The 24,940-nt window shown below is 44.2% G+C and overlaps 2 protein-coding genes across 2 annotated transcripts in view; one reads left to right on the top strand and one right to left on the bottom strand.

Moving 5' to 3' along the window:
* The window catches only part of CERT1 (ceramide transporter 1), a 540,904-nt gene that overhangs the window by 68,738 nt on the left and 447,226 nt on the right, over nt 1-24,940 (bottom strand). Inside the window, 1 exon segment of the mRNA XM_030193269.1 lies at nt 550-678. Coding sequence (XP_030049129.1) covers nt 550-678 — 129 coding nt within the window.
* Nucleotides 19,749-21,256, top strand: LOC115463073 (sorting nexin-7-like). Its single transcript, XM_030193270.1, is given in 2 exon segments — nt 19,749-20,864; nt 20,867-21,256. Coding segments are annotated over 2 exon segments (1,245 nt in total). The 5' UTR covers nt 19,749-19,753; the 3' UTR covers nt 21,001-21,256.

Raw genomic sequence — 24,940 nt, 5'->3', positions numbered from 1 at the left:
GTGCTACTGTGTACACTTCTGGTCACTGCATCAAGAAGATATAGCAGAATTGAAAAGGTACATAGGAGAGCAACCAAAACGATTAAGGGGATGGAATGATTCTCACATGAGCAAAGGTTAAAGAGGTTAGGGCTCTTCAGTTTGCAGAAGAGATGGCTGGGGAGAGATATGATAGAGATCTACAATCTCTGGTGTAGATGATGAATTCCAAAGACTGAATCATACTGGCTAACAGAATCTTGAAGACTGGTGCCAGAATCAAACAACAATTTTTTAATGCAACAACAAAATTTATAATCTCTCATTGTTTTCAGAGTCATGCTTGTGCCTGCTGAACATTGCTGCTAGTTAACAAATAAGATACCTAACTTTACTGGCTGTAAACTACTTCACACTCAATTGTAGATTTTGAAACATTTTAAAATCTCATATGTGATGCTCAACTTAAAGCACAGCACACAACACCTCACACTAGGACTAGGGATTAGTAACAAAAGCCAAAGAGGAAGAAAAACAGAAAAAGCTACCATCGCAGCATCCACTACTTACAGGAGCACTGTCATGATCTACAGAAAAGTTACAGACAATCCAAGTATCAGGGTCATTTTCAGTAAAAGCCGGTATCATTCGAATGGCAGATAGGTACAACACATCCCGTTGAGATGCAGGCCATACTCTCTACAGAAAGAAGAAATAGTCAAACTATAAAAACAGAATAGATTATTTGGGATTTTATGTTATTTTATTTTTTTCAAAGCATTATTAGATCACAGGTGCAGAAACCACAATTAGTAAAATCAAGTAACTTACCTACACGCAGGTTTTCACCAAGTACAGCGGAACTCAAGTTCTCACAAATAGTGATGTCATTTAAGAGTCCTCACAGAGAAGTCTCTTCAGTTTAGAATACTCACAAGCTTTTAAAAAGAACTACAGTGTGTGTGCGCAGTTTTCCATTTGTTACTGTCATGCAGGATCTCCTTAGTGTTTAACAAAGCTTACATAGAAGACAGCTCCTAAGGTGGGTACAAAATCCTCACATATCTACCCACACGTGAGGACTTGTATCCTGTCACCTAAGGAGAACATCTACTATAGAAAAATAACTTGGATTTGTCTAGGAAAATGAATCTAATTAATAAGCCAGCTTTCACAAAGTTCAATAGATGGGGGTAATAAACATCAACATACATAACCACCCAATGTCTCAAAACATTCACGCTGTAGAGACAAGGTGAATTTCTTGATAATGAATCGTAGTCACAGACCTCAGTGGCGACTCGTTTCACAAGGGCAAAACACCCTTGACTCGCCTTGCCTCCTCACTGGTCTGTATAGACTTTTATTACTTTTAATATTAGAAAACTTTATATAGATTTGAAAACTTTTTATACATTTTATCATAAGAAGCCTTAAAACAAAGGACTTATCTTAATCATATGAAGAACCATCTACCAACCATAACAGAAAGCTAAGGCTTACGTGCAATCCAAATTATGATAGACAAGCTCAACTTAGTGGGTATGTGGCTGAGAGAAAAATGTTGAAAGGACGATTGACTAAGGTAGAAATCTGACACCATCTTAGGAATGAACTTCAGATTGTTGGGAAATTTTGTGTAGGGTAGATCAGTCACTACAGCCTGGAACTCAGTAACTTTGCATACTGACGTTACCATCACCAAAAATAAGACCTTTCAGGTCAGATACTTTAGATCTCAAGAGTCCAGAGGCTCAAAAGGAAACTTGTCAGTTGGGTTAGAACAACTTTGATCCCAAAACAGAGTGGGTGGCTTGACAAGAGGCTTCAATAGGACTAGAGCCTTTAACAGAAGGAAGCTCCAGATAAAGTAAACTAAAAGCTGTACAGAGATGAATTCACTTTCTACACTGTGATAAGTATCAACCTCACTAATGTGAACTTTAATGGAACAAGTTTTCAAATCTGACTCAGGAAGATGTAGAAGGTACTTAAGCAATTTTTGTGAGAGGCATGAGAAAGATCTAAGGATTTTCTGTCATACCAGATGTCAAACCTTTTCCATCTGAAACCATATGACTGACTTAAGGAGTCCTTCCTGGAAGCAAAGTGGATGCCTGACACGCTATCAAGCAGGTTCAGAGTAGCTAAAGTCATTTTATCAAACTCCAGGCTGTGAGGACAAGGGCCCCTGATGTTGAGCTATAAAAGCATTCACTGAACTTGCATAATTAGATTTGGGGAATATCCTTGTTTGATGGGTCTGATTATGGAAAGTTTCAGAAAAAGGAACCATACCCGCCTTGGTCAATAATGGCCTATGAATATCACATTTCACCAATCCCATCTGGGTTTTAGGAGAGTCCTCTCTAAAAGAATTGCAGGACATATATACAGACAACTTTCCCTTTCCACAGTTTGCCATCTGACCTTGATCTACAGCAGAATTGAGGTATTTTTTTTCTGTTCTAAAGAGTGGCAAAGAAATCTACAGTGGGTATGCTCCATTCGTGAATGATCATCTAAGCCACTCTTGATACCACTTCGTATTATTGGAATACTTGATTTTGTTTGTCAGAACATTGCCCTCCGTTGCAAGGTAGATGGTCCTGTTCTGTGGAAGCCACCTGGCCTAATAACCTCAACATGCCCCTGGTTGATATTTGCTGATTCATTTTCATCTTCTGCACAACATCAAGGTGATAATCTTCTCCTGTAGGAGAAAGGCCTTTGCCCGAGCTGTGAATTCCAATTGAAGTGACTGGCTCACGTGGGATTTTAGGTACTTTCTGATAAACTCTAGTGACGCCAGCACCCAAATGGTCATGCCCATGGATCTTTACTGGAAGGAGCCCAATGTGTTTTTGACCAGCCAACTATCCAGACAGGGAAACACATGCATCCTCAGCCTATTTGACATGCTTTTCTGCTTGGCACTTTGTCAGTACTTCAGATGCAGTATTATTGGAGTTTATTACCCTAACATTTGCATTTTGTCATCTGTGGCTTAAATAATTTGACTCCTGAAGCAGGTGAATATGGTGCCGAAATGCAGGACTGCACAGAGTCATTTTTATTGCTTTTCTTCAATAAACTACTACTACTACTATTTAGCATTTCTATAGCGCTACAAGGCGTACGCAGCGCTGCACAAACATAGAAGAAAGACAGTCCCTGCTCAAAGAGCTTACAATCTAATAGACAAAAAATAAATAAAGTAAGCAAATCAAATCAATTAATGTGAACGGGAAGGAAGAGAGGAGGGTAGGTGGAGGCGAGTGGTTACAAGTGGTTACGAGTCAAAAGCAATGTTAAAGAGGTGGGCTTTCAGTCTAGATTTAAAGGTGGCCAAGGATGGGGCAAGACGTAGGGGCTCAGGAAGTTTATTCCAGGCGTAGGGTGCAGCGAGACAGAAGGCGCGAAGTCTGGAGTTGGCAGTAGTGGAGAAGGGAACAGATAAGAAGGATTTATCCATGGAGCGGAGTGCACGGGAAGGGGTGTAGGGAAGGACGAGTGTGGAGAGATACTGGGGAGCAGCGGAGTGAGTACATTTATAGGTTAGTAGAAGAAGTTGAACAGGATGCGAAAACGGATAGGGAGCCAATGAAGGGTCTTGAGGAGAGGGGTAGTATGAGTAAAGCGACCCTGGCGGAAGATGAGACGGGCAGCAGAGTTTTGAACCGACTGGAGAGGGGAGAAGCACACTGGTCTGCCCCCTTCTTTTTCTAGTTGCTATGTTGACTGTTGTTAGGGAGCCACTTCTGCTTTTCTTGTTTTTGTTTTATTTTGTGTCCTTTTAGACACTATACATAGTCTTTACAATCTTGTTCACTGAATGAATAGAGAGAGGGGATCTCCCACATTCTCATCAGTATAGCCTTAAGGCACCATCACTGCTTCCTTGGGTGGTTGAGTAATTGGGGATATTTAATGTTTCTGCCCTGTGTTCCTTCTCCATATCTAACTTAAATGGAATAAAGAGGAGTTGCTCAGGATGCAACTATCTCTTTCATGGGGAGAAGCTGAATTTGACAGTAAGCCAGCAGAAACCACCTTTTTAGAGAACTCTAAGCCTGTAATCAAAATACCAAGTGCTCTGAATCAGACCCAAACAAGAACTTCCAAGGAGGAGGTAAAGGTCTGGCCTGGCTAGGCCTCAATACCTTAAGTGAAAGCATACCTTGATCAAGGGCATCCAGACACAAGCTTTCCTGCATCTCAGAGAAGCTTTCTAGAAATTGACACTGCTGTAGCAAATATCAACTCTGAGGTTGGTCTTGGTGTTAAATTTCCTCCAGGTACTGCACGAGTCTCAAGGATTGGCTGAAAGACTCTGTGTATCCACACTGATACCATCAAAGCTAAGCCACTGCATTCAGCAAGGATCTGCTTGAACTCCTTCTCACAGGCTGCCAATGCAAAGGACTCAGGGGCCCTATTAGATGAGGTCACTAGGAGAGTACTGGTGGCCTACTGTAGGGTCCACAAAAGCTGTCAGAACCCCACTGGTTTCAAGGATGTTGACTGGTCCTTTATGTGGGGTCACCCAGAGGATTTGACAATAGATCCCATTCTCTAAATGCCTTGCTCCAAAGGGATACGACGTAGCAAACATAACATAGTAAATGACGTGATTTGCACAGTATATCCAGTCTGCCCAACAAGATAAACTCACAGCAAATGGTATGATGTGATACAACTCCCTAGCTACTACTGATATCAATGCTTCTTGGCTTCCACCCAACATTGTGAGCCCTTTGCATCAAAGATAAAGCAGAATCCTTTCGCTATTTCAGGGGGAACTTACACGTCTGGTTTCAGTGGATTCTAACACTTAGAATCGATGATGAAAGATGCATTCGGTGCAGCTCCTGAACCCTTTGGGACTGACATTTTTGATGCATATATTGATGTATGGTACTTTGACGTACCAATGATCTTTTCACATTGTTCTAAATCCCTTGTCTTATCTGAGAATACAAATGACGTTGAAGAGGTTCCTGATTGGGACTAAGGCACTGCAAGCACCAACTGTGTGTATCTCCTTAAGGCAGGAGTTCTCAACCCACTCCTCAGGACACGCCTAGCCAGTCAGGTTTTCAGGATACCTACAATGAACATAACATGAGTACAATGGAGGAAGTGCACACAAACGTTCTCATGCATATTCATTGTGGGAATCATGAAAACATGACTGGCTAGGTGTCCCCCAAGGACTGGGTTGAGAACAACTAGCTCAAGGTATGTTTTTTGCCATGCCACACACATTTCTTAAAGTCATTAGGAGTTTTTTTTTTTTTCTGGGAATGAAAAAAACCAACAACAAAATAAAAATTACTCAATTTTTAAAGTAGGCCTGATCAGGATGCCCTAAGTACAAAAGGGAGATAGAATGGGTGGATGCACAAAAAAGAAAACTGCAACATGAACTGAAAACCTAACCAGGAAAGCTAAAAAGATTAATTTTAAGAGGCCTACAAAACTGCAGGAAGTATCAAAATTAAAAAGTTTACTACAGTAGGTTGCAAAGAGGAAAAGTCTGTTCAGCTCTATGGAAAAACAAGTTTGAGGGGATACCGTGCAACTGCAACAAGCAGGAAATTGTATGCATGTATGATAGCCCTTCTTGAAAGCTTGAAGATGTATTCTATGCCAAAGAAGGTTTTCTGAACAGGCTCTGTCTGATGATACTATCTGTGAAGACTTGCTATCTTGCTGGTCATCGGAGAACAGACTTTTCCCAATCTCAAATTTCCTCCTCCTCCTCTTTCCCCTCCCAAACATACAGGAGAGATCCTGAAGTTACATTTATTTAGAAAAAAATGAATCATTCTTTCAGTGAGGGATGTCTCATCCAGCTGTTACTTACCTGTAGCAGGTGCTCTGTGAGGACAGCAGGATAAATAGCTTTGGCACGTGGTTACATCATCTGATGGAGATGGCATGGGAATGCTCTCCAGCTTTTTTACAACTTTTTAAAACATTGCACTGGGCATACGCACGCGCCTTCCCACCTGCCGTTGTTGCATGGGACCTAGCCAGTTACATAGTAACATGACGGCAGAAAAAGACCTGCATGGTCCATCCAGTCTGCCCAACAAGATAAACTCATATGTGTATACCTTACCTTGATTTGTACCTGCCTTTTTCAGGGCACAGACCGTACAAGTCTATCCAGCAGTATTTCCCGCCTCCCAACCACCAGTCCCGCCTCCCATCACCGGCTCTGGCACAGACCGTATAAGTCTGCCCTCCACTATCCTCGCCTTCCAACCACCAACCTCTCTTCCCCCACCTGCTCCGGCACCCAATTTTGGCTAAGCTTCTGAGGATCCATTCCTACTGCACAGGGATTCCTTTATGCATATCCCATGCATGTTTGAATTCCGTTACCGTTTTCATCTCCACCACCTCCCTCGGGAGGGCATTCCAAGCATCCACCACCCTCTCTGTGAAAAAATACTTCCTGACATCTTTTTTGAGTCTGCCCCCCTTCAATCTCATTTCATGTCCTCTCGTTCTACCGCCTTCAGTTGAATTGTTATAATTCAATTCCAACGGGAGATGAGGGAGAATATGTAAGGCTATTGATATGGCTATTTTTGAAGAACATGGAGCAGGATATAATACCTTTACATAAGGGGCTCCCTAGCTACAGTCTGCCTTCAACAAAAAAGGGGACATATGCAGAAGACCCTGCAACAAGCAAGGGATAACAGACAAGAACTTGCAATTTTTTTGTTTTCGGAAAACAGTCTGGAACATGAAAATAAATGGACCTAGGAGGGTGGAGTTAGACCCCAAAAAGATTCTGAAGGACTGTCTGGTCAAACTGACTGTCATGTCAGGAGTCTTGTTCCAAACAGTAATGGGATGTGAATGCATGGACTGAAGACTATGTTGCAGTTTTGCAAATTTTCTCTATGGAGGCTGAACTCAAGTGCTGTGACATGACTCTTGTTTAGAGGCAGCCCAGCCTGGGCATGAGTGAAGGAATGAGTGAAGAAAATGCAGTATGCTTGCCAATTAGAAAGTGTGTTTGCTAATGGCAGCCCCTATCCTGTTTGGGTCAAAAGAAACAAAAAGTTGGGTGGAATTTCTATTGGCTTTAGTCCAAGTCACATAGAAGGCCAATGCTCTTTTGCAGTCCAAAGTGTGGAGTGTCCTTGTTGTACCTTTGTGGGCATGAGATCTTGGAAAGAATCTTGATAGAACAATTGTCTGGTAAATATAGAATTTCACTATTACCTTAGGAAGAAACTTTGTTTGTGTGTACAGGACCACTCTATTGTTGTAAAACTTTGAGTAAGTTGGATCAGCTACTTGGGCAGGGAGCTAACCACTCTGTGGGTTAAAGAGACAGCCACCAAAAACAGGACCTGCCAAGGACTGTTATATCAGATGGCAGGTACGTAGTGGCTCATAAGGATCTTTCATCAGCTGAATTAATATAATGTTGAGGTCCCATGATACTACAGGAGGCATGATGGGAGGCATCAACATAAGTAAGCCCCACATAAAGGCTGTACATATATAGGCTTACCTTCTGCTTGGTGATAAGTGCCAACTGCACTAAGGTAAATCCTAAAAAAGTTGATCCTGAGACCTAACTTAAGCACATAAGCACCGCCATACTGGGAAAGACCAAGGGTCCATCAAGCCCAGCATCCCGTCCCCGACAGCGGCCAATCGAGGCCTCAAAAACCCGGCAACCTCCCCCCCCCCCCAAAAAAAAACAATTAATGTTCAATGGACTTTTTCCTCAGGAATCTGTCCAAACCCCCTTTAAATTCCGTAAAGGCCAGCTGCTGTCACTACATTCTCCGGCAATCAGTTCCAGAGTCTAACTACACGCTCAGTAAAGAAAAACTTTCTCCTATTTGTTTTAAATCTACCATATTCTACCTTCATCTTGTGTCCCCTGGTTTTCTTGTTGTTTGAAAGTGTAAACAATCGCTTCACATCTGTCCGCTCTACTCCGCTCATTATCTTGTAGACTTCTATCATATCACCCCTCAGCCGCCTTTTCTCCAAGCTGAACAGCCCTAACCTTCTCAGCCTTTCCTCATAGGGAAGTTGTTCCATTCCCTTTATCATTTTCGTCGCCCTTCTCTGTACCTTTTCTAATTCCTTTATATCTTTTGAGATGCGGCAACTAGAATTGGACACAATACTTGCGGCGCGGTCGCACCATGGAGCGATACAACGGCATTATAACATCCTTGTGTTTGTTTTCCATCCCTTTCCTAATAATACTCAACATTCTGTGCGCTTTCTTAGCCGCTGCAGCACACTGGGCAGATGTTTTTAACGTCTTATCAACGATTACTCCCAGATCCCTTTCTAGGTCCATAACTCCTAACGCGGAACCTTGCATGACATAGCTGTAATTCGGGTTCCTCTTACCCACATGCATCACTTTGCACTTGTCAATATTGAACTTCATCTGCCACTTGCACGCCCAATCCCCCAGTCTCGCGAGGTCCTCCTGTAATCTTTCACACTCCTCCTGCAACTTGACAACCCTGAATAGAGGTATTCAAACAGCTTTTGTGTAGGTCAAGAAAATGGATCTAGGGCCTCGCCCTCACACTGGACAGCAAACTAATTTAAACCATATGATCTTCTAAGCAGTGGAGTGGAATAGCTGCCTAATGGTTAGTGCAGCAGCCAGTGGAGTGGAGGAGTAGCCTATTGGTTAGTGTAGCAGCCTGAGAACCAGGGGAAATGGGTTCAATTCTCACTGCAGCTCCTTGTCAAATCACATCCCCTTTCCTTAGTAGAAGCTCTTCTTGAAGCCAAGAGGACTTGAGACGCTGTCAGGCAAGTTGAGTGAATCCATCTCAACCTCCAGGTATGAGTGCTAGGGACCAGAAATAGTAGGTATCCATTTTTATTTGATCCCACTTATATTTTCAAACATGTTGGCTTTTGCAGCATATGGATGTACACACAGAGGAAGTATAACAGAATAACTTCATAGGTAGAGTAGTAATTTGCTATTAATTGTAATCATTGTGTCACTTGGAGGAACTGGTTATAGGGATCCAAAGAGAGGGGGCACTGGAAATATGGGAGAGGGGTTGCTAGAGTGGACCCACGGAAAGGTAGGGGGCTGCTGGATCCGAAGGGGGAGCTGGAGAGAAGGGAGAAAGGTGCTGGACCATTGGGGGGAGGGAGGGCTGGGGGGAGGGAAGGGGGAGAGAGGCGCTGGACCCATGGGGGGGGGGTAGGGCTGGAGGGAAGGGAGAGAAACGTTGGATCTGCAGGGGAGGAAGAGAAGGGAGGGGACACAGAGGGAAGATGCTAGACATTGGGCAGAATAGGAATGCAGAAAGAATGCTGGATTTGGGGGGGGGGGGGGAAGGCCACAGGGACACAAAGAAGTGAAGCTGGACATAGGTGGAGGGGATACGGATAGGCTTAGGGCTCTCTCTGGCCAGGGGGCAGATGTCCTAGTTGCACTCCCTAACACCATCTCTGACATGTATGATCTTTATATTTTGCACCAAATAGGAGGAAATGCATATCTTTCTATTTCTGTGGTGTGGCTTCTTGTGGTTTTAGATTAATATAAGTTTATCATTTTTGGTCAGCTATTATGTATTTGGCATTTGTGTTCTATGTGTGTGTGACCGAGGTATTCTGTTAGCATGAATTTTCTATGTACTTGAAATGTACAGAATGCTGTAGTAATTTGGCTTGTTCAGTTTTCCTGATAGAGGAGGGGATATTTGTGAGGGGAGACAGGGATTTTGTTGACTCTTGTTCTGTATTGTTTGTGATTTCAGTTGTACAGAATATTGTTCCTTTTTATACTTTAATAAAATGATTTAAATATAAAATCAGATCGAGGCTTGTGCAGATGGGATCCGACAGAGCTCACGGGGACGGGGCCAAAGCTTGCGGGGCCAGATTTTGTCCCTGTGTCAATCTCGTTCTGAGTGTCGGAAAACAGTCCAATCTCCATGGATCTGTGGAAGATAACTCCAGAAAAAGGAACCAGATCTGCCTCGGTCAGTAATGCGATTAGAATCATAGCTCCCTGGTCTTGTTTGAATTTCAACAAAGTCTTCTCTATGAGAGGTATCGGAGAATACACATACAGAAGACCCTCCCCTCCATGTAGCAGACAGGCATCTGATGCTAGTCTGCCATGCGATCTGATCCTAGAGCAGACCTGGGGGACCTTGTTGAGATGAGTGGCAAAGAGATCCATCAAGGAGGTGCCCCACTCTTGGAAGATCTTGCAGGCTATGCCCATATTGAGAGACCATTCGTGCTGTTGCAAAACCCTGCTCAGTCTGTCCACCAGGCAGTGGTCCTTTGCTGGGAGGTATACGGTTCGGAGTTCCATCCCATGAAGGAGGGTCCATTGCCACATCCCCACTGCTTCCTAATGAGGGGTAGGATTCCTTTACCTACATAACACATTGCAACCTGGTTGTCTGTTTGGATAAGAATAATTTGGTTTTGCAGTGTCTCTGAAAGTCTTTAGAGCATGCCAAATGGTCCTGAGCTCAAGATTGATGGATATGTAGATCTGTTTCCTGTGCAGACCAAGTCCCATGGATGTAAAGCCCATTTACATGAACTCCCCATCCTAGGTTGGATGCATCTGTTAGCAACCTCTGAGGAGGTGGAATTTGGAATGGTAGTCCCACAGTCAAACTAGTCCAAATCGTCCACTAGAGAGGGGCATGAATCAACTCTGGAGAATCTGGATGACATCTGCTAGGTTTATGGCCTCTTGAGACCACTGGGAAGCTAGGGTCTACTGGGATTCTCTCAACTGGAGATGTGTCATGGGTGTGACGTGCACTGTTGAGGCAATGTGGGCCATAACATTTGGCAAGCTGTGACCTGCTTGCTGCTTTGGACTTGTGAGGCAAGTGCTGATAAAATCTCTGCTCTCGCTTGTGGAAGAAAAACCCAAGCCTGCAATGTATCTAGCAGGGCTCCAATGTATTCTAATCATGGTACTGATAGCAGGTGGGACTTGTGGTAGTTTATGATGAACCCTAGTAACTCCATCACCTAAATAGTTAGGCACACTGATGCACCCTCCTGTGATGTGCTCTTGACCAGCTAATCGTCCAGATAGGGAACACATACACTCATAAGAACATAAGAATGGCCATACTGGGTCAGACCAATGGTCCATTAGCCCAATATCCTGCTTCCAATAGTGGGCCAATTTAGGTCACAAGTAACTGACAGAATCCCCAATAGTAGAAACATTCATGCTAGTGATCCTAGAGACAAGCAGTGGCTATCCCCATATCTACCTCAATAGCAAACTATGGACTTTTCCTCCAGGAGCTCGTCCAAAACTTTTAAAACCCAGATACACTAACTGCTGATACCACATCCTCTGGCAACAATTTCCAGAGGTTAACTATTTGTTGAGTGAAAAAATATTTCCTCCTATTTATATTTTTGGAAAGAGTAAAAAATCAATTTATGTTTACCCATTCCACACCACTTAGTATTTTGTAGACCACTATCATATTCTCCCTCAGGCTGTCTCTTTTCAAAGCTGAAAAATCCTAACCTCTTATGCCTTTCCTCATATGAGAGGAGTTCCACCCTTTTAATCAATTTAGTCACCCTTTTCTGAACCTTTTCTACTTCTGCTATATCTTTTTTTTTTTTTTTAAGATACAACGACCAGAGTTGAACACAATACTCAAGGTGTGGTCATTCCATGGAGCAATATAGAGGCATTACAATATTCTTTTGTCTTATTTTCTCTTTCCTAATAATTCCTAGCATTTTGTTTGCTTTTTTTGGCCACCGCTACACACTGAGCAGAAGATTTCAGTGTATTGTCTACGATGATCTTTTTCTTAGGTGCTGACTTCTAAGGTACAAGTTAGCATCAAATAACTATGATTTGGATTATTCTTCCCAATGTGCATCACTTTGCACTTGTTCACATTAAATCTCATCTGTTATTTGGATGCTCAGTCTTCCGGTTTCCAAAGGTCTTCCTGCAATTTTTCACAATCCGCATGCATTTTAACAACTTTGTTTTGTGTTGTCTGCAAATTTAATCATCTCACTCGTTCCCATTTCCAGATCATTAATAAATACATTATATAGTGCCAGTTCCAGTACAGATCCCTGCAGCACTCACCCTCCTCCACTGAGAGAATTGGCCATTTAACCCTACCCTTTGTTTTCTATCCATCAATCAATTCATCATCCACAATAGAACACTGTCTCCTATTCCATGGGTTTTTAATGTTCTCAAGTCTCTCATGAGGGATTTTGTCAAATGCTTTCTGAAAACCTAGATAATGAAGCAAATTGGTAAGGCAAGATATTCCTTGGCTGAATCCATGTTGACTCTGTCCCATTATTTAATTTATTTATTAGGATATATTTATCGCCTTTATGAAGGAATTCACTCAAGGCGATGTACATGTTCATCTCCCAGGCTATTTATATATGCCACTATTACTGGTAGACATTTGGTGAAGACCCTGGGAGCCGACGCAAGGCCAAATAGCAGAACGCGATACTGGTAATGGTGTTTCACCATTTGAAATGAGATACTTTCTGTGACTGAGCGTAGCCAATCCTTTTCCTGAATCATGGGGAGAAGGGGGCTGAGGGAATCATCTTGAACATTTCTTTGACCAGAATTTGTTCAGGCCTCTGAGGTCTAGAATGGGTAGAAATCTTCCTGTTTTCTTGGACACAAGGAAGTTGGTGGAATAGAATCCTTTCCTTTCTTCCCCTGGTGAAATGGGCTCAACCACATTGCTTGTAGAAGGGCATAGATTTTCTCCACAAGTACCTGCTTGTGCTAAGAGCCGAGTGATGATGCTCTCAGTGGGCAATTTGGTGGTCTTTGTTGTCAATGCAGGGCATAACCAAGACGGACTATTTGAAGAACCCACTGTGCAGAAGTTACAAGGGGCCACCTTGTCATGTAAAAAATTCAGCCTCCCCCTACTGGTAGGCCACTCAGGACAGTTAATTTGAGTGAAGCTTGCTCTCTTGGATCCAGTCAAGTGCTCGTCCCTTGCTTTGACTGGGGCACCCTGGCTGGGGATTCTGGGACGGTGTTGGTGAGACTGATAACACTGGGCTTGGGGCTGCTGGGCAGAGTGGGAAGGCGGCAGTAACCTACACCTTTGAGAGTAGCAGGTTTGTTGCCTAGGCCCACTCAAACACTCTGTGAGGAAGAAGATGCAGTTGGAGGGTGCCGAAACAGTTTGGATGTATCCGTATTTTTCTTTATCAGGTCATTGACCTCTACCTTATCTCCAAACAAGATGACACCCAGGCAAGGAACATCCTCCAACCTCTCCTGAATTGCTGGTTCTAGATCATAGACATGCAGCCATGAGTGTGCACACCCTGAAGAGTGCCGAGGTACAGCTCTTTTCTCTGATTCCAGGGAAGCTTCCTCCCCTGACGTCGAGAGAGGTACAAGTATGTGCCAAGGTTGTCGCTGACCCCCTTTGAGGCGTCAGCATCAAGGATCTCTGCACCAGCATGGAAGGAGCCTCAGAAAGAACCTGGGTTTGATCTGCAGTTGGTGCAAGTGCCCTTGATACTTCAACAGTTTGCAACTGCAGCATCTGTGCCAGCTCCTCCCTGAGCATGGCTCAGAACTGTTCATCAAAGAAAGGTAAAGGAGGGGAAGTCAGAAGAGAGGCAGCCTAAGGTGTCTTGTCGGACCTGGCTGCTAGGAAACTTGTACACCAGCACCTCTATCAAGGAGGGGGTATGCTCCTCTTGGTGCCAGCACTTCTCAGGTACTGGTGATGGTGATGCTGATGCCCAGATATCTAAGCACTCGAGGACTGATGCTTATAGTTTTTGGGCTTTCCCCGATGCGCAGCATCGTGGCCCTTTGGTGCAGACAAGGATGACATTGAACCTGTACGTAGTCTCAGTGTCGGGTCCGATGCTGACCGATCCTGGGGCATACTCTCAGCGCCTGATGTCGAGAGAGGTGGAGACTTCCTCGATGCCACTGCACTAGTAGTGGATGCTGAAATCGAGACTCATGGTCAGGTCCAAGGCACCCAATGTACCAGTTGTGCGGAACCATCATGGAAATTACCCGATTACATTGGGCACATCTTTTGAAGCCACTCGGGGTCTTCTTGGACATGAAGAAAAGGATCATGGCAAATTTAAACTGCTCAAGTTTGAACTGGAAAAAGGGGCAGCAGTCAAACTGGGGTCAGGGCTCTGGCCTAAAAATGGCCTAGCAATACACAAAAAATAAAAGAAATTAAAGAGAAGTTGAAGAAAAAAGTTTGAAAAAAAATTATCTGAATGGACTGAAAAACTCACATGGGAAGGCACTATTAGAAAGCACTGTGAGAAGAACCACGACTCAACCTCCCTGTTCTGCGAAAAAATGAAGACTAAGGGACCTGTGTTCAAGTGTCAAGGCACCAGCACATACATGGTGGGACACTGCTAGAAAGTTCTTGATCTCGCTAGTCAGTGTCTGCACTGGGCTTCCTTGGATGACATCACCCAGTTGTGAGAATAAGACGGTCTGCTTGTCCTCGGATATGCTGATATCAAACCTCACTGCTTATGCAATGACCAGCAATGTGTGAGCTTGGATGACCCTGTCACGCTGTGCACACTATTATGGAAGCTCCATTGTTACATAAGTACATAAGTAGTGCCATACTGGGAAAGACCAAAGGTCCATCTAGCCCAGCATCCTGTCACCGACAGTGGCCAATCCAGGTCAAGGGCACCTGGCACGCTCCCCAAACGTAAAAACATTCCAGACAAGTTATACCTAAAAATGCGGAATTTTTCCAAGTCCATTTAATAGCGGTCTATGGACTTGTCCTTTAGGAATCTATCTAACCCCTTTTTAAACTCCGTCAAGCTAACCGCCCGTACCACGTTCTCCGGCAACGAATTCCAGAGTCTAATTACACGTTGGGTGAAGAAAAATTTCTCCGATTCGTTTTAAATTTACCACACTGTAGATTCAACTCATGCCCTCTAGTCCTAGTATTTTTGGATAGCGTGAACAGTCGCTTCACATCCACCCGATCCATTCCACTCATTATTTTATACACTTCTATCATATCTCCCCTCAGCCGTCTCTTCTCCAAGCTGAAAAGCCCTAGCCTTCTCAGCCTCTCTTCATAGGAAAGTCGTCCCATCCCCACTATCATTTTCGTCGCCCTTCGCTGTACCTTTTCCAATTCTACTATATCTTTTTTGAGATACGGAGACCAGTACTGAACACAATACTCCAGGTGCGGTCGCACCATGGAGCGATACAACGGCATTATAACATCCGCACACCTGGACTCCATACCCTTCCTAATAACACCCAACATTCTATTCGCTTTCCTAGCCGCAGCAGCACACTGAGCAGAAGGTTTCAGCGTATCATCGACGACGACACCCAGATCCCTTTCTTGATCCGTAACTCCTAACGCGGAACCTTGCAAGACGTAGCTATAATTCGGGTTCCTCTTACCCACATGCATCACTTTGCACTTGTCAACATTGAACTTCATCTGCCACTTGCACGCCCATTCTCCCAGTCTCGCAAGGTCCTCCTGTAATCGTTCACATTCCTCCTGCGACTTGACGACCCTGAATAATTTTGTGTCATCGGCGAATTTAATTACCTCACTAGTTATTCCCATCTCTAGGTCATTTATAAATACATTAAAAAGCAACGGACCCAGCACAGACCCCTGCGGGACCCCACTAACTACCCTCCTCCACTGAGAATACTGGCCACGCAATCCTACTCTCTGCTTCCTATCTTTCAACCAGTTCTTAATCCATAATAATACCCTACCTCCGATTCCATGACTCTGCAATTTCTTCAGGAGTCTTTCGTGCGGCACTTTGTCAAACGTCTTCTGAAAATCCAGATATACAATATCAACCGGCTCCCCATTGTCCACATGTTTGCTTACCCCCTCAAAAAAATGCATTAGATTGGTGAGGCAAGACTTCCCTTCACTAAATCCGTGCTGACTTTGTCTCATCAGTCCATGTTTTTGTATATGCTCTGCAATTTTATTCTTAATAATAGCCTCCACCATCTTGCCCGGCACCGACGTCAGACTCACCGGTCTATAATTTCCCGGATCTCCTCTGGAACCCTTCTTAAAAATCGGAGTAACATTGGCTACCCTCCAGTCTTCCGGTACTACACTCGATTTTAGGGACAGATTGCATATTTCTAACAGTAGCTCCGCAAGTTCATTTTTTAGTTCTATTAATACTCTGGGATGAATACCATCAGGTCCCGGTGATTTACTACTCTTCAGCTTGCTGAACTGACCCATTACATCCTCCAAGGTTACAGAGAATTTGTTTAGTTTCTCCGACTCCCCCGCTTCAAATATTCTTTCCGGCACCGGTGTCCCCCCCAAATCCTCCTCCTCGGTGTTAATGTAGCACTGGCGTCCCTGACAAAGGATTTCTGAAACGGGGATCTCTGTTGGACGTCTTGAGCAGTTAGTGAAATACTGACAAAATATCATGCATCAAATATTGAGATAAGTTCGCTCCTTACTGTTTTTTGGAAATACTGGTGCTGCTTATTTTGGAAATCTGAAGACTGATACTTTGAGAACTTTATTTTTCAGCCAATGGACTTTGTGTTATTTTGTTTATTAGATTCCTTGTGGACCTTTTTACAATCACTGTTTGATATAAAAAATAAATAAAATATGGGGAAGGGAATAATTAAAGAGTACTAATGATGTATAGAGCTTTTTAAGCAAGCCGAATCGTTTGGCTTTACTTAATGAGATTAAGCTTGGCTGTGGATTACAGCCTATACTGAATTCTCATTTGTTTCTCTTTCAACAAAGTTTTTTGAAATTGTTAGCAACGACTGCTAGGCATTTGTGAAAATTCTTGGTGATGTGAAGCCAAATGGCAGTAAGTGATACTGAACATGGTGTTTCTTACTACAAATCTCATCCTTTTAGTCCAGAGAGCATAACCAATCTCCTTCTTGCATCACTGTTATGAGGGTGCCCAAAGAAACCATCCTGAATTTTAGTGCGGCCAGGGACTTTTTCAGGGCCCTTAGGCATAGGCGTGGTTTGACTGTTTCATTTGGGGGGGGCAAAGGATGGGGCGGAGCATATTAGCATATTCATTTGCATATATACATATGCAAATGAATATGCTAATATGGAGGAAGGAATTGAAATTTACAGGCAAAATATCACAGATGCACATTTCAAAAAGCTGACATATTTCAATTAATATATTCTGAATAAAATACTTTTTTACCTTTGTTGATCATTTAGTTTTTCTATTCGCTTTGGTCCCAGTGTCTTCTGTTTTATGCAGTGTCTTCTTTCCAGTAGGCTTCCCTCTGCTCCCCACCCCTCCCAGTCCCATCCATCTCCTGCTCCTTCCCTCTGCTCCCCACCCACCCCTCCCAGTCCCATCCATCTCTTGCTCCTTCCCACTGCTTCCCACCCTCCCAGTCCCATCCATCTCCTGCTCCTTCCCACTGCTTCCCACCCTCCCAGTCCCATCCATCTCCTGCTCCTTCCCACTGCTTCCCACCCTCCCAGTCCCATCCATCTCCTGCTCCTTCCCTCTGCTTCCCACCCTCCCAGTCCCATCCATCTCCTGCTCCTTCCCTCTGCTCCCCACCCCTCGCAGTCCCATCCATCTCTTGCTCCTTCCTTCTGCTCCCCACCCCCCCCCAGTTCCATCCATCTGTTGCTCCTTCCCTCTGCTCCCCACCCCCTCGCAGTCCCATCCATCTCTTGCTCCTTCCCTCTGCTTCCCACCCCTCCCAGTCCCATTCATCTCCTGCTCCTTCCCTCTGCTCCCCACCCCTCCCAGTCCCATCCATCTCCTGCTCCTTCCCTCTGCTTCCCACCCTCCCAGTCCCATCCATCTCCTGCTCCTTCCCTCTGCTCCCCACCCCTCGCAGTCCCATCCATCTCTTTCTCCTTCCTTCTGCTCCCCACCCCTCCCAGTCCCATCCATCTGTTGCTCCTTCCCTCTGCTCCCCACCCCTCGCAGTCCCATCCATCTCTTGCTCCTTCCCTCTGCTTCCCACCCCTCCCAGTCCCATCCATCTCCTGCTCCTTCCCTCTGACCTCCTTTCCCAGTCCAGTCCAATCCAATTCCTGGTCCTTCCCTCTGCTCCCCACCCACCCCTCCCAGTCCCATCCATCTCTTACTCCTTCCCTCTGCTCTCCACCCTCCCAGTCCCATTCATCTTCCCTCTGCTGCCCCCCCCCCCCCCCCGCGAGGTCCAGGATCGTGACTCCGTTTACCCCCTCTCTTCCTCCGGTGCAGGCAGCAGTCTTCTTCAGCCTTTCTGTGTTCCTGGCAGCGGTAGCGACGTATACGCTGCCTTCGGTCTGCCCCGGAAGCCTTCTCTTCAAGTTCCTGTTCCCACCTATGCGGGAACAGGAACTTGAAGAGAAGGCTTCGGGGCAGAGCTGAAGGCAGCGTGTATGTCGCTACCGCTGCCAGGAACAAGAAAGACTTAGAGAAGATTGGTGCTGCCTGCGCCGGAGGGTAGGAAGAGAGGGGGTAGATAGACACGCTCGTCTCCGTCCGCTTCGCTGCTTCCCTGCCCTCTCTGTCTGCGTCCCGCCTTCCTCTGATGTCATTTCCTTTCGGGCGGGACGCAGACAGAGAGGGCAGGGAAGCAGCGAAGCGGACGGAGATGAGCGCGTGCCTGCTTGTTTTTTTTTTTTCACTTCTAGCGCCAGTCCACGTCATCGTCGTTTGGGGGGGCATTGCCCCCCTCGCCCCCCCCAGTCTACGCCTATGCCCTTAGGCCCTCATCCCATTTTCACTGTGAGCAGGAAGTACTTGGAATAAAATCCTATCTCTTTCCCATAGTGGAGCGGATTTGACCACACTGGCCTTTAAGAGGGAACAGTTCCTTGTTAAGCAACTCCTGATGTTGAGAACTTAATCTTGATACTCTCAGTGGACAACCTGGAGGAATAGGTTCCAATTACAAACAGTAACCTACCCGTACAATTTTTAGAACCCACCGGTCTGAGGTTTTAAGGGGCCACCTTAAAAAAATCAGTCTCTCTTCTACCACAAGGTTGTTTTGGATGGTTATGGAGATTGAGGTTATGCTTTACTAAAGCCTGTGAAAAGCTTGCCCTGGTTTTGACTGGGAAGCTGGATGGGGACTTTTGGGCCCTCTGTAGTCTTGGATGAAAGCGAGGGTCCTGAGGTGTCTGGAAAAATGGGAGGATGGAGGATACTTATACCTTAAGAGTAGTAAGATCTTTGCTGCCTCCTGCTAAAATACCTCCTGGAAGAGGTCAAGCCAGGAGTGGGCCTGGAAAGGGTATTAAGTGTGTCCAAGTGCTGCATGCTATGATTTGCAGCCTCTTGCACCTTCTCTTCACAGCACGGTACATCCCCCAGCCTCTCCTACATTTCTGCCTTGAGGTCTGAGGCTTACAGCTATGCGAGTCTACACATTCCTCAGGCTGTGGATTTCATATTGCAAATATATGTAAACTCCACAACATTGCACATAATATTCCACAAGTGCATACTCATGTAGAGATAGTAAGAAGCTATGTGGGCTATAAGCTTAGTACTCTGGTAAAACTATTAGAAAAAATGATTCCAAGGATAATGGTGAGCCGGCCGATATTGTGTATCTGGGTTTTCAAAAGCATTTGACAAAGTACCTCATGAAAGACTCCTGATTAAATTAGAAAGTCATGGGATAGGAGGTAATGTCCTACTGTGGATTAAAAACTGGTTAAAAGAGCCACCCGGGGCCCGAGCGATGGAAGCCGCTGCAGGGGTCCCTCGTTCGGCACTCGATGAAGACGATGATCTGGAGCTGTTCAGCAAGGACACCACGTTAACGGATGCAAACTCATTCAGTTCTACAATGGTGGTATCTCCTTCATCTATGATAAATCAGAAGAAGTTTGAGGAAGAGCCTGATGTAAAGGACCTCTTTATCACTGTGGATGATCCTGAAAGCCACTTCACTGCCATTGAGACATTCATTACTTACAGAGTTGCTACAAAAACATCACGTGGTGAATTTGACTCAAGTGAATATGAAGTTCGACGACGCTACCAAGATTTCATTTGGTTAAACAGCAGACTTCAGGACGCTCATCCTACCTTAATCCTTCCTCCTCTGCCAGAAAAGTTTATAATGAAAGGAATGGTAGAACGATTTAATGATGATTTCATTGAAACTCGTAGGAAGGCATTGCATACATTTTTAAACAGAATCGCAGATCATCCAACCCTCTCTTTTAATGAAGACTTCAAAGTTTTTCTTACTGCTCAAGCCTGGGAATTGACAACTCACAAGAAGCAAGGTCCAAGCTTGCTCAGTAGGATGGGACAAACTGTGAGAGCTGTAGCATCATCAGTAAGAGGAGTCAAAAACCGCCCTGAGGAGTTTGTGGCAATAAGTGAATATGTTGAAACATTCAGTCAAAAAATAAATACACTTGATAAAATCACACATAAAATTTACAAAGAAGAAAAGGAATATTTTGAAGAAATGAAGGAATATGGATCAATCCATACGTTGTGGTCAGCCTCAGAAGAAGATTTGGCAGGCTCACTAAAAGGTATCGCTAGCTGTACTGATAAGTGCTGCAAAGCCATAGTTCAGCTGATGGCAGGATTGACGGAAAATTTGATGCCGGTTGTACAGGAATACATTTTGTACAGCGAGATGTTAATGAGCGTTCTGAAGCGGAGGGACCAAATTCAAGCAGATCTTGATGTCAAAGTTGAAGCTTTGTCCAGTAAAAAAATGGATCAAGAATCACTTCATGAAGCAATCGGAATGCTTGAAGATAAAGTAGAATGTGCTAATAATGCTCTGAAATCTGACTGGGACAGATGGAAACAGAATATGCGAAGTGATTTAAATCAGCCTTTACTAATATGGCTGAGATAAATATCAACTACTATGAGGAGTGCCTTGCTACCTGGGAGGCCTTTCTTTCTTCTCAAGCAAATAATCCTCACTTGGAAGAAGATCCAGAAGATAAACTTTGAATATGTAAATGAAATTCTGAGTGATCTCATTCCGTTTGCGATGACCAAATTGGTGCTTTGTGGGTGAAAGCTAAGCTGTGGTACGGTTCATTGTATAAAAAGAAAGACAACTGGAAAGCTAAACATATAAAAGCTCAGGTAGATCCCACATTTTGGATCATGGTTTAAAAATGTATGCTTGCATGTGAAAAAGATGATTGAAATTATGAAAATGCTTCCTCCCAAGAATTATAATTGTATCATAAAAAATAAAATACAGTTGTTTGATTAAAAAAAAAAACTGGTTGAAAGATATAAAACAGAGTAGAGTTAAATAGTCAGTATTATCAAAGGAGAAGAGTGGGTTTTTAACATTTATAAATGATAATTAAATTTGAAGACGTTGTTAAATTGCAAGAGGATTGTGAAAAACTGCAAGACGACTTGACGAGACTGGACATCCCAATGGCAAATGACATTTAATGTGAGCAAGTGCAAAGTGATGCATGTAGGAAAGAGGAATCCAAACTATAGCTACGTGATAGAAGGTTCCACATTAGGAATCATGGCTCAGAAAAAGGATCTAGTTGTCACTGTTGATGATGCACTGAAACCCTCAAATCAGTGTGCAGTGGTGGCTAAGAAAGCAAATAGAATGTTAGGTATTATTAGGAAAGGAATGGAAAACAAAAATGAGATTATAATGCTTTTGTATTGCTCCATGGTGCAACCACACCTCGAATACCGTGTGCAATTCTGGTCAAAGCATCAGAAAAGATATAGCAGAATTAGAAAAGGCACAGAGAAGGGTGATGAAAATGATAAAGGAGATGGGACGACTTCCCTATGAGCAAAGGCTAAAGCGGCTAGGGCTCTTCAGTTTGGAGAAGAGACAGCTGAGTGGAGATATAATAAAGGCCTATAAAATACTGAGTGGAGTGGAATGGATAGAGGTAAATTGCTGGTTTACTCTTTCCAAAAATACTAGGACAATTGGGAATGCAATGAAGCTACTAAGTAGTACATTTAAAACAAACTAGAGAAATTGTTTCTTCACTCAAGTGTAATTAAACTCGAATTCGTTGCCAGAAAATGTGGTAAAAGCAGTTAGGTTAGCACGATTAAAAAAAAAAAAAAAGGCTTGGATAACTACCTAAAAGAAAAGTCCCTAAGTCATTATTAAGATGGACTTAGGGAAAATCCACTGCTTATTTCTAGGTAAGTAGCAGAAAATCTGTTTTCCTGTTCTGGGATCTTGCCAGGTACTTGTGACCTGAATTGGTCTCTGTTGGATACTGGACTTGACAGACCTTTGGTCTGTCCCAGTATGGCAACACTTATGTTCTTATGTTTTTGATTCCCTCCCTGGGGGCACTAAGCAGTGAATCTTCGTACTCTTGGCTGCACACAAAGCCAGTGTGTTTTAGACGTCCTTTCCATAAGGAACTCAGTTTACTGAGACACATATTCTCTATATGCCTAAGAAACATTACTGAATCTGATTTCCAGGCCTCAACAATTTCATAATGAGGCAAGTTTAATTAGTGTTCATGGATGCTTATAGAGCTCAGGGGGACTGTAATACAGCAAAAATATTTCTGGGTCCCTTTGTAACTCAAGCTTCCCACAAACCTGTATTTTGATCCGAGTTGTTTGAAACTCCTGAAGCTACTGAAGGCTGGTTTGTTTTTGCTGGTGTTCCATAATGTAAGAGTGATTTGAAATCTTTATTAGAAGGATAATTTTCTTTCTTTTATCATGTAAATGTAAGATGACTATTAGTATTTGTAACCTATCAAACAAGGCACTTTGATATGAAATCCAGAATAATACATATATTACAATTAAAGATAAATAGAACATTTCGTTCCATAAAGGAAACATATCTTCAACTTAGTCCACATTAAGAAGGGGAACCAAGAGATAGTAAATCCATAGGAACATGGATAAAAAAAAAGGAAAATAAAGAAAAAGAGTAAGGACAAGAAACCACACCTTCTCAAATCCCTAACAAACCCAAACTGACCCTAACAAGCTGGGCATCAAGGAAGAGTAGCAACTTTCCCTTCTAGAAAAAATCTCAACTGAGCTGATTCATAGAAAATATACCAAACATTCTGATATACCACAAAATATTTACAAGGAAATCTAAGTTGGAAGGAAGCTCCTAAAGAAGTAATTGCAGAATGATAATTCCAAAAACTTCTTCCTTCTAGACTGAGTCCACCTAGACACATTGGGAACACTTGCATCTTCTCACCCATAAATGAGGTATCTGCTGTCACAAAATATTTTTTGCAAAGGTGGAAATTTTAACACAGTTTGCAAAAAATTATGAAAAAGATTTCTCAGTGGAGTCCGTCTTGATTGAGGAAGATTAAAAAAAAAAATCTTAAATTCAAACCTCAAATTTAAAATTTCCTCAGCATTTGTGACTTATTTTACATTAAAAGCAATAGAGAAGATTTTATCTTGGCAATAGATTTATCCAGCGTATCAACCCCGGCAGTGCAGGAAATAACTTTAGTCTCCAAGCCTGCAGTTTAAAAGAAGAAGTTGTAGAGATTGAAACAAATGAGAAGCAAACCTGGTGCAAACTACTGGTAATCCACAGACAGTGTGTCCATGGTTACTACATCCGGCTTTACCACTAGTTTCACAGGGGAGAGTAACAACTGAAGCAACGGGCAGAACTCCTGTCTGTGATGACACTGCTCCCAGATCGATCTCCTCCTGGCTCCACTGGGTTCTCTGGAATACTCACCCCCCCCCCCCCCCCCCCCCGATAGCGGTGCTAAGAATCCCAGTCCCATTCGCACCACAGATGGATCCATTTCTCCAGAGCTTACCTGCTCAGCCACCCCCGCGATGCCAGAGTTACTGGCATCCTCCACTCCTCGCAGTAAGCAAGACTAAGAAGCGCTTAAAGGAACTGGGAGGGTTAAGGGTCGTCCTGGGCTCAGCGAAACATTGCTGTCCAAGATGGGGCTCTTCCCCTCCCCTGCAGCAGAAACACCCAGCAACGGAGAGGTTCCACATAAGATGTTATAGCGGCTTGTCGCAAGGTATTAGGAGCCGGTGGAGAGGGAGGAACTCCTTGCAGCTTCCCCCTGCTCTTAGACATTGTAAAATATCACACCAAAGAAAATAGGTAATAAAACCCCACAGACTATCACTAGGATTCTGGTCGGCTATTTTGGATCTCAACCGAGGCCCAGGAGAGCGAAGAGGGGGTACACAGGGGATCTGATGTACGAGGGCTTTGGGCGAGGAGATGAGATGTTGCCGGCTGGGGGAAGGGAGCTCCTCAGGCAGGAGATGAGAGGCTGCCGGGGGGGGGGGGGGGGGGGGGGGGGGAAGGAAGGTCCTCAGGCAGGAGATGAGAGGCTGTCGGAGGAAGGGAGGTCCTCAGGCAGGAGATGAGAGACTGCTGGGGGAAGGGAGGTCCTCAGGAAGGAGAGGAGAGGCTGCTGGAGGGGTTCATCAGGCAGGAAATAAGAGGCTGCAGGTGGGGGAGATTAGAGTCTGCTGGGGAATCTCAGGTGAGTAGATTAGATATTGTGGTGGGGGGGGGGGTGTCAGGAAAGATGCTGAGTGGATGTTGGGGGGGGGGGGGGGATTGGAAGGGAGGAGAGGTGTTTGGGGACTGCTGCTGCACAGAAATGACAGGGATCTACAATACTGGACTGGTGGTAGCACAGCTGCACTTACTTCCTCTTCTTGAGGTGGTGGTAATTTGAGCTGCAATATCAGTTGTACCAGCTAGTGCATGGTACTATGCGTTAGCTGTCACAGCTGGCCACACCTCTATTCACACATTTCACTTTCATGTGGACAGTGGCATAGCCAAGAGGCCCATCCAGAAGCAGCACACCTATGATGTAGCTGGCAGGGATCCCCAAGCCCCACCAGCCGAAAACTCCCAACAACTGTCCCTCCTGCATACCTTGTAAATAACAGA

This window comes from Microcaecilia unicolor, chromosome 2 (assembly GCF_901765095.1).
Source record: "Microcaecilia unicolor chromosome 2, aMicUni1.1, whole genome shotgun sequence".
NCBI classification, from domain to species: domain Eukaryota; kingdom Metazoa; phylum Chordata; class Amphibia; order Gymnophiona; family Siphonopidae; genus Microcaecilia; species Microcaecilia unicolor.
The sequence above is the reverse complement of the archived record's forward strand: the minus strand, read 5'-3'. Positions and strand labels throughout refer to the sequence as shown.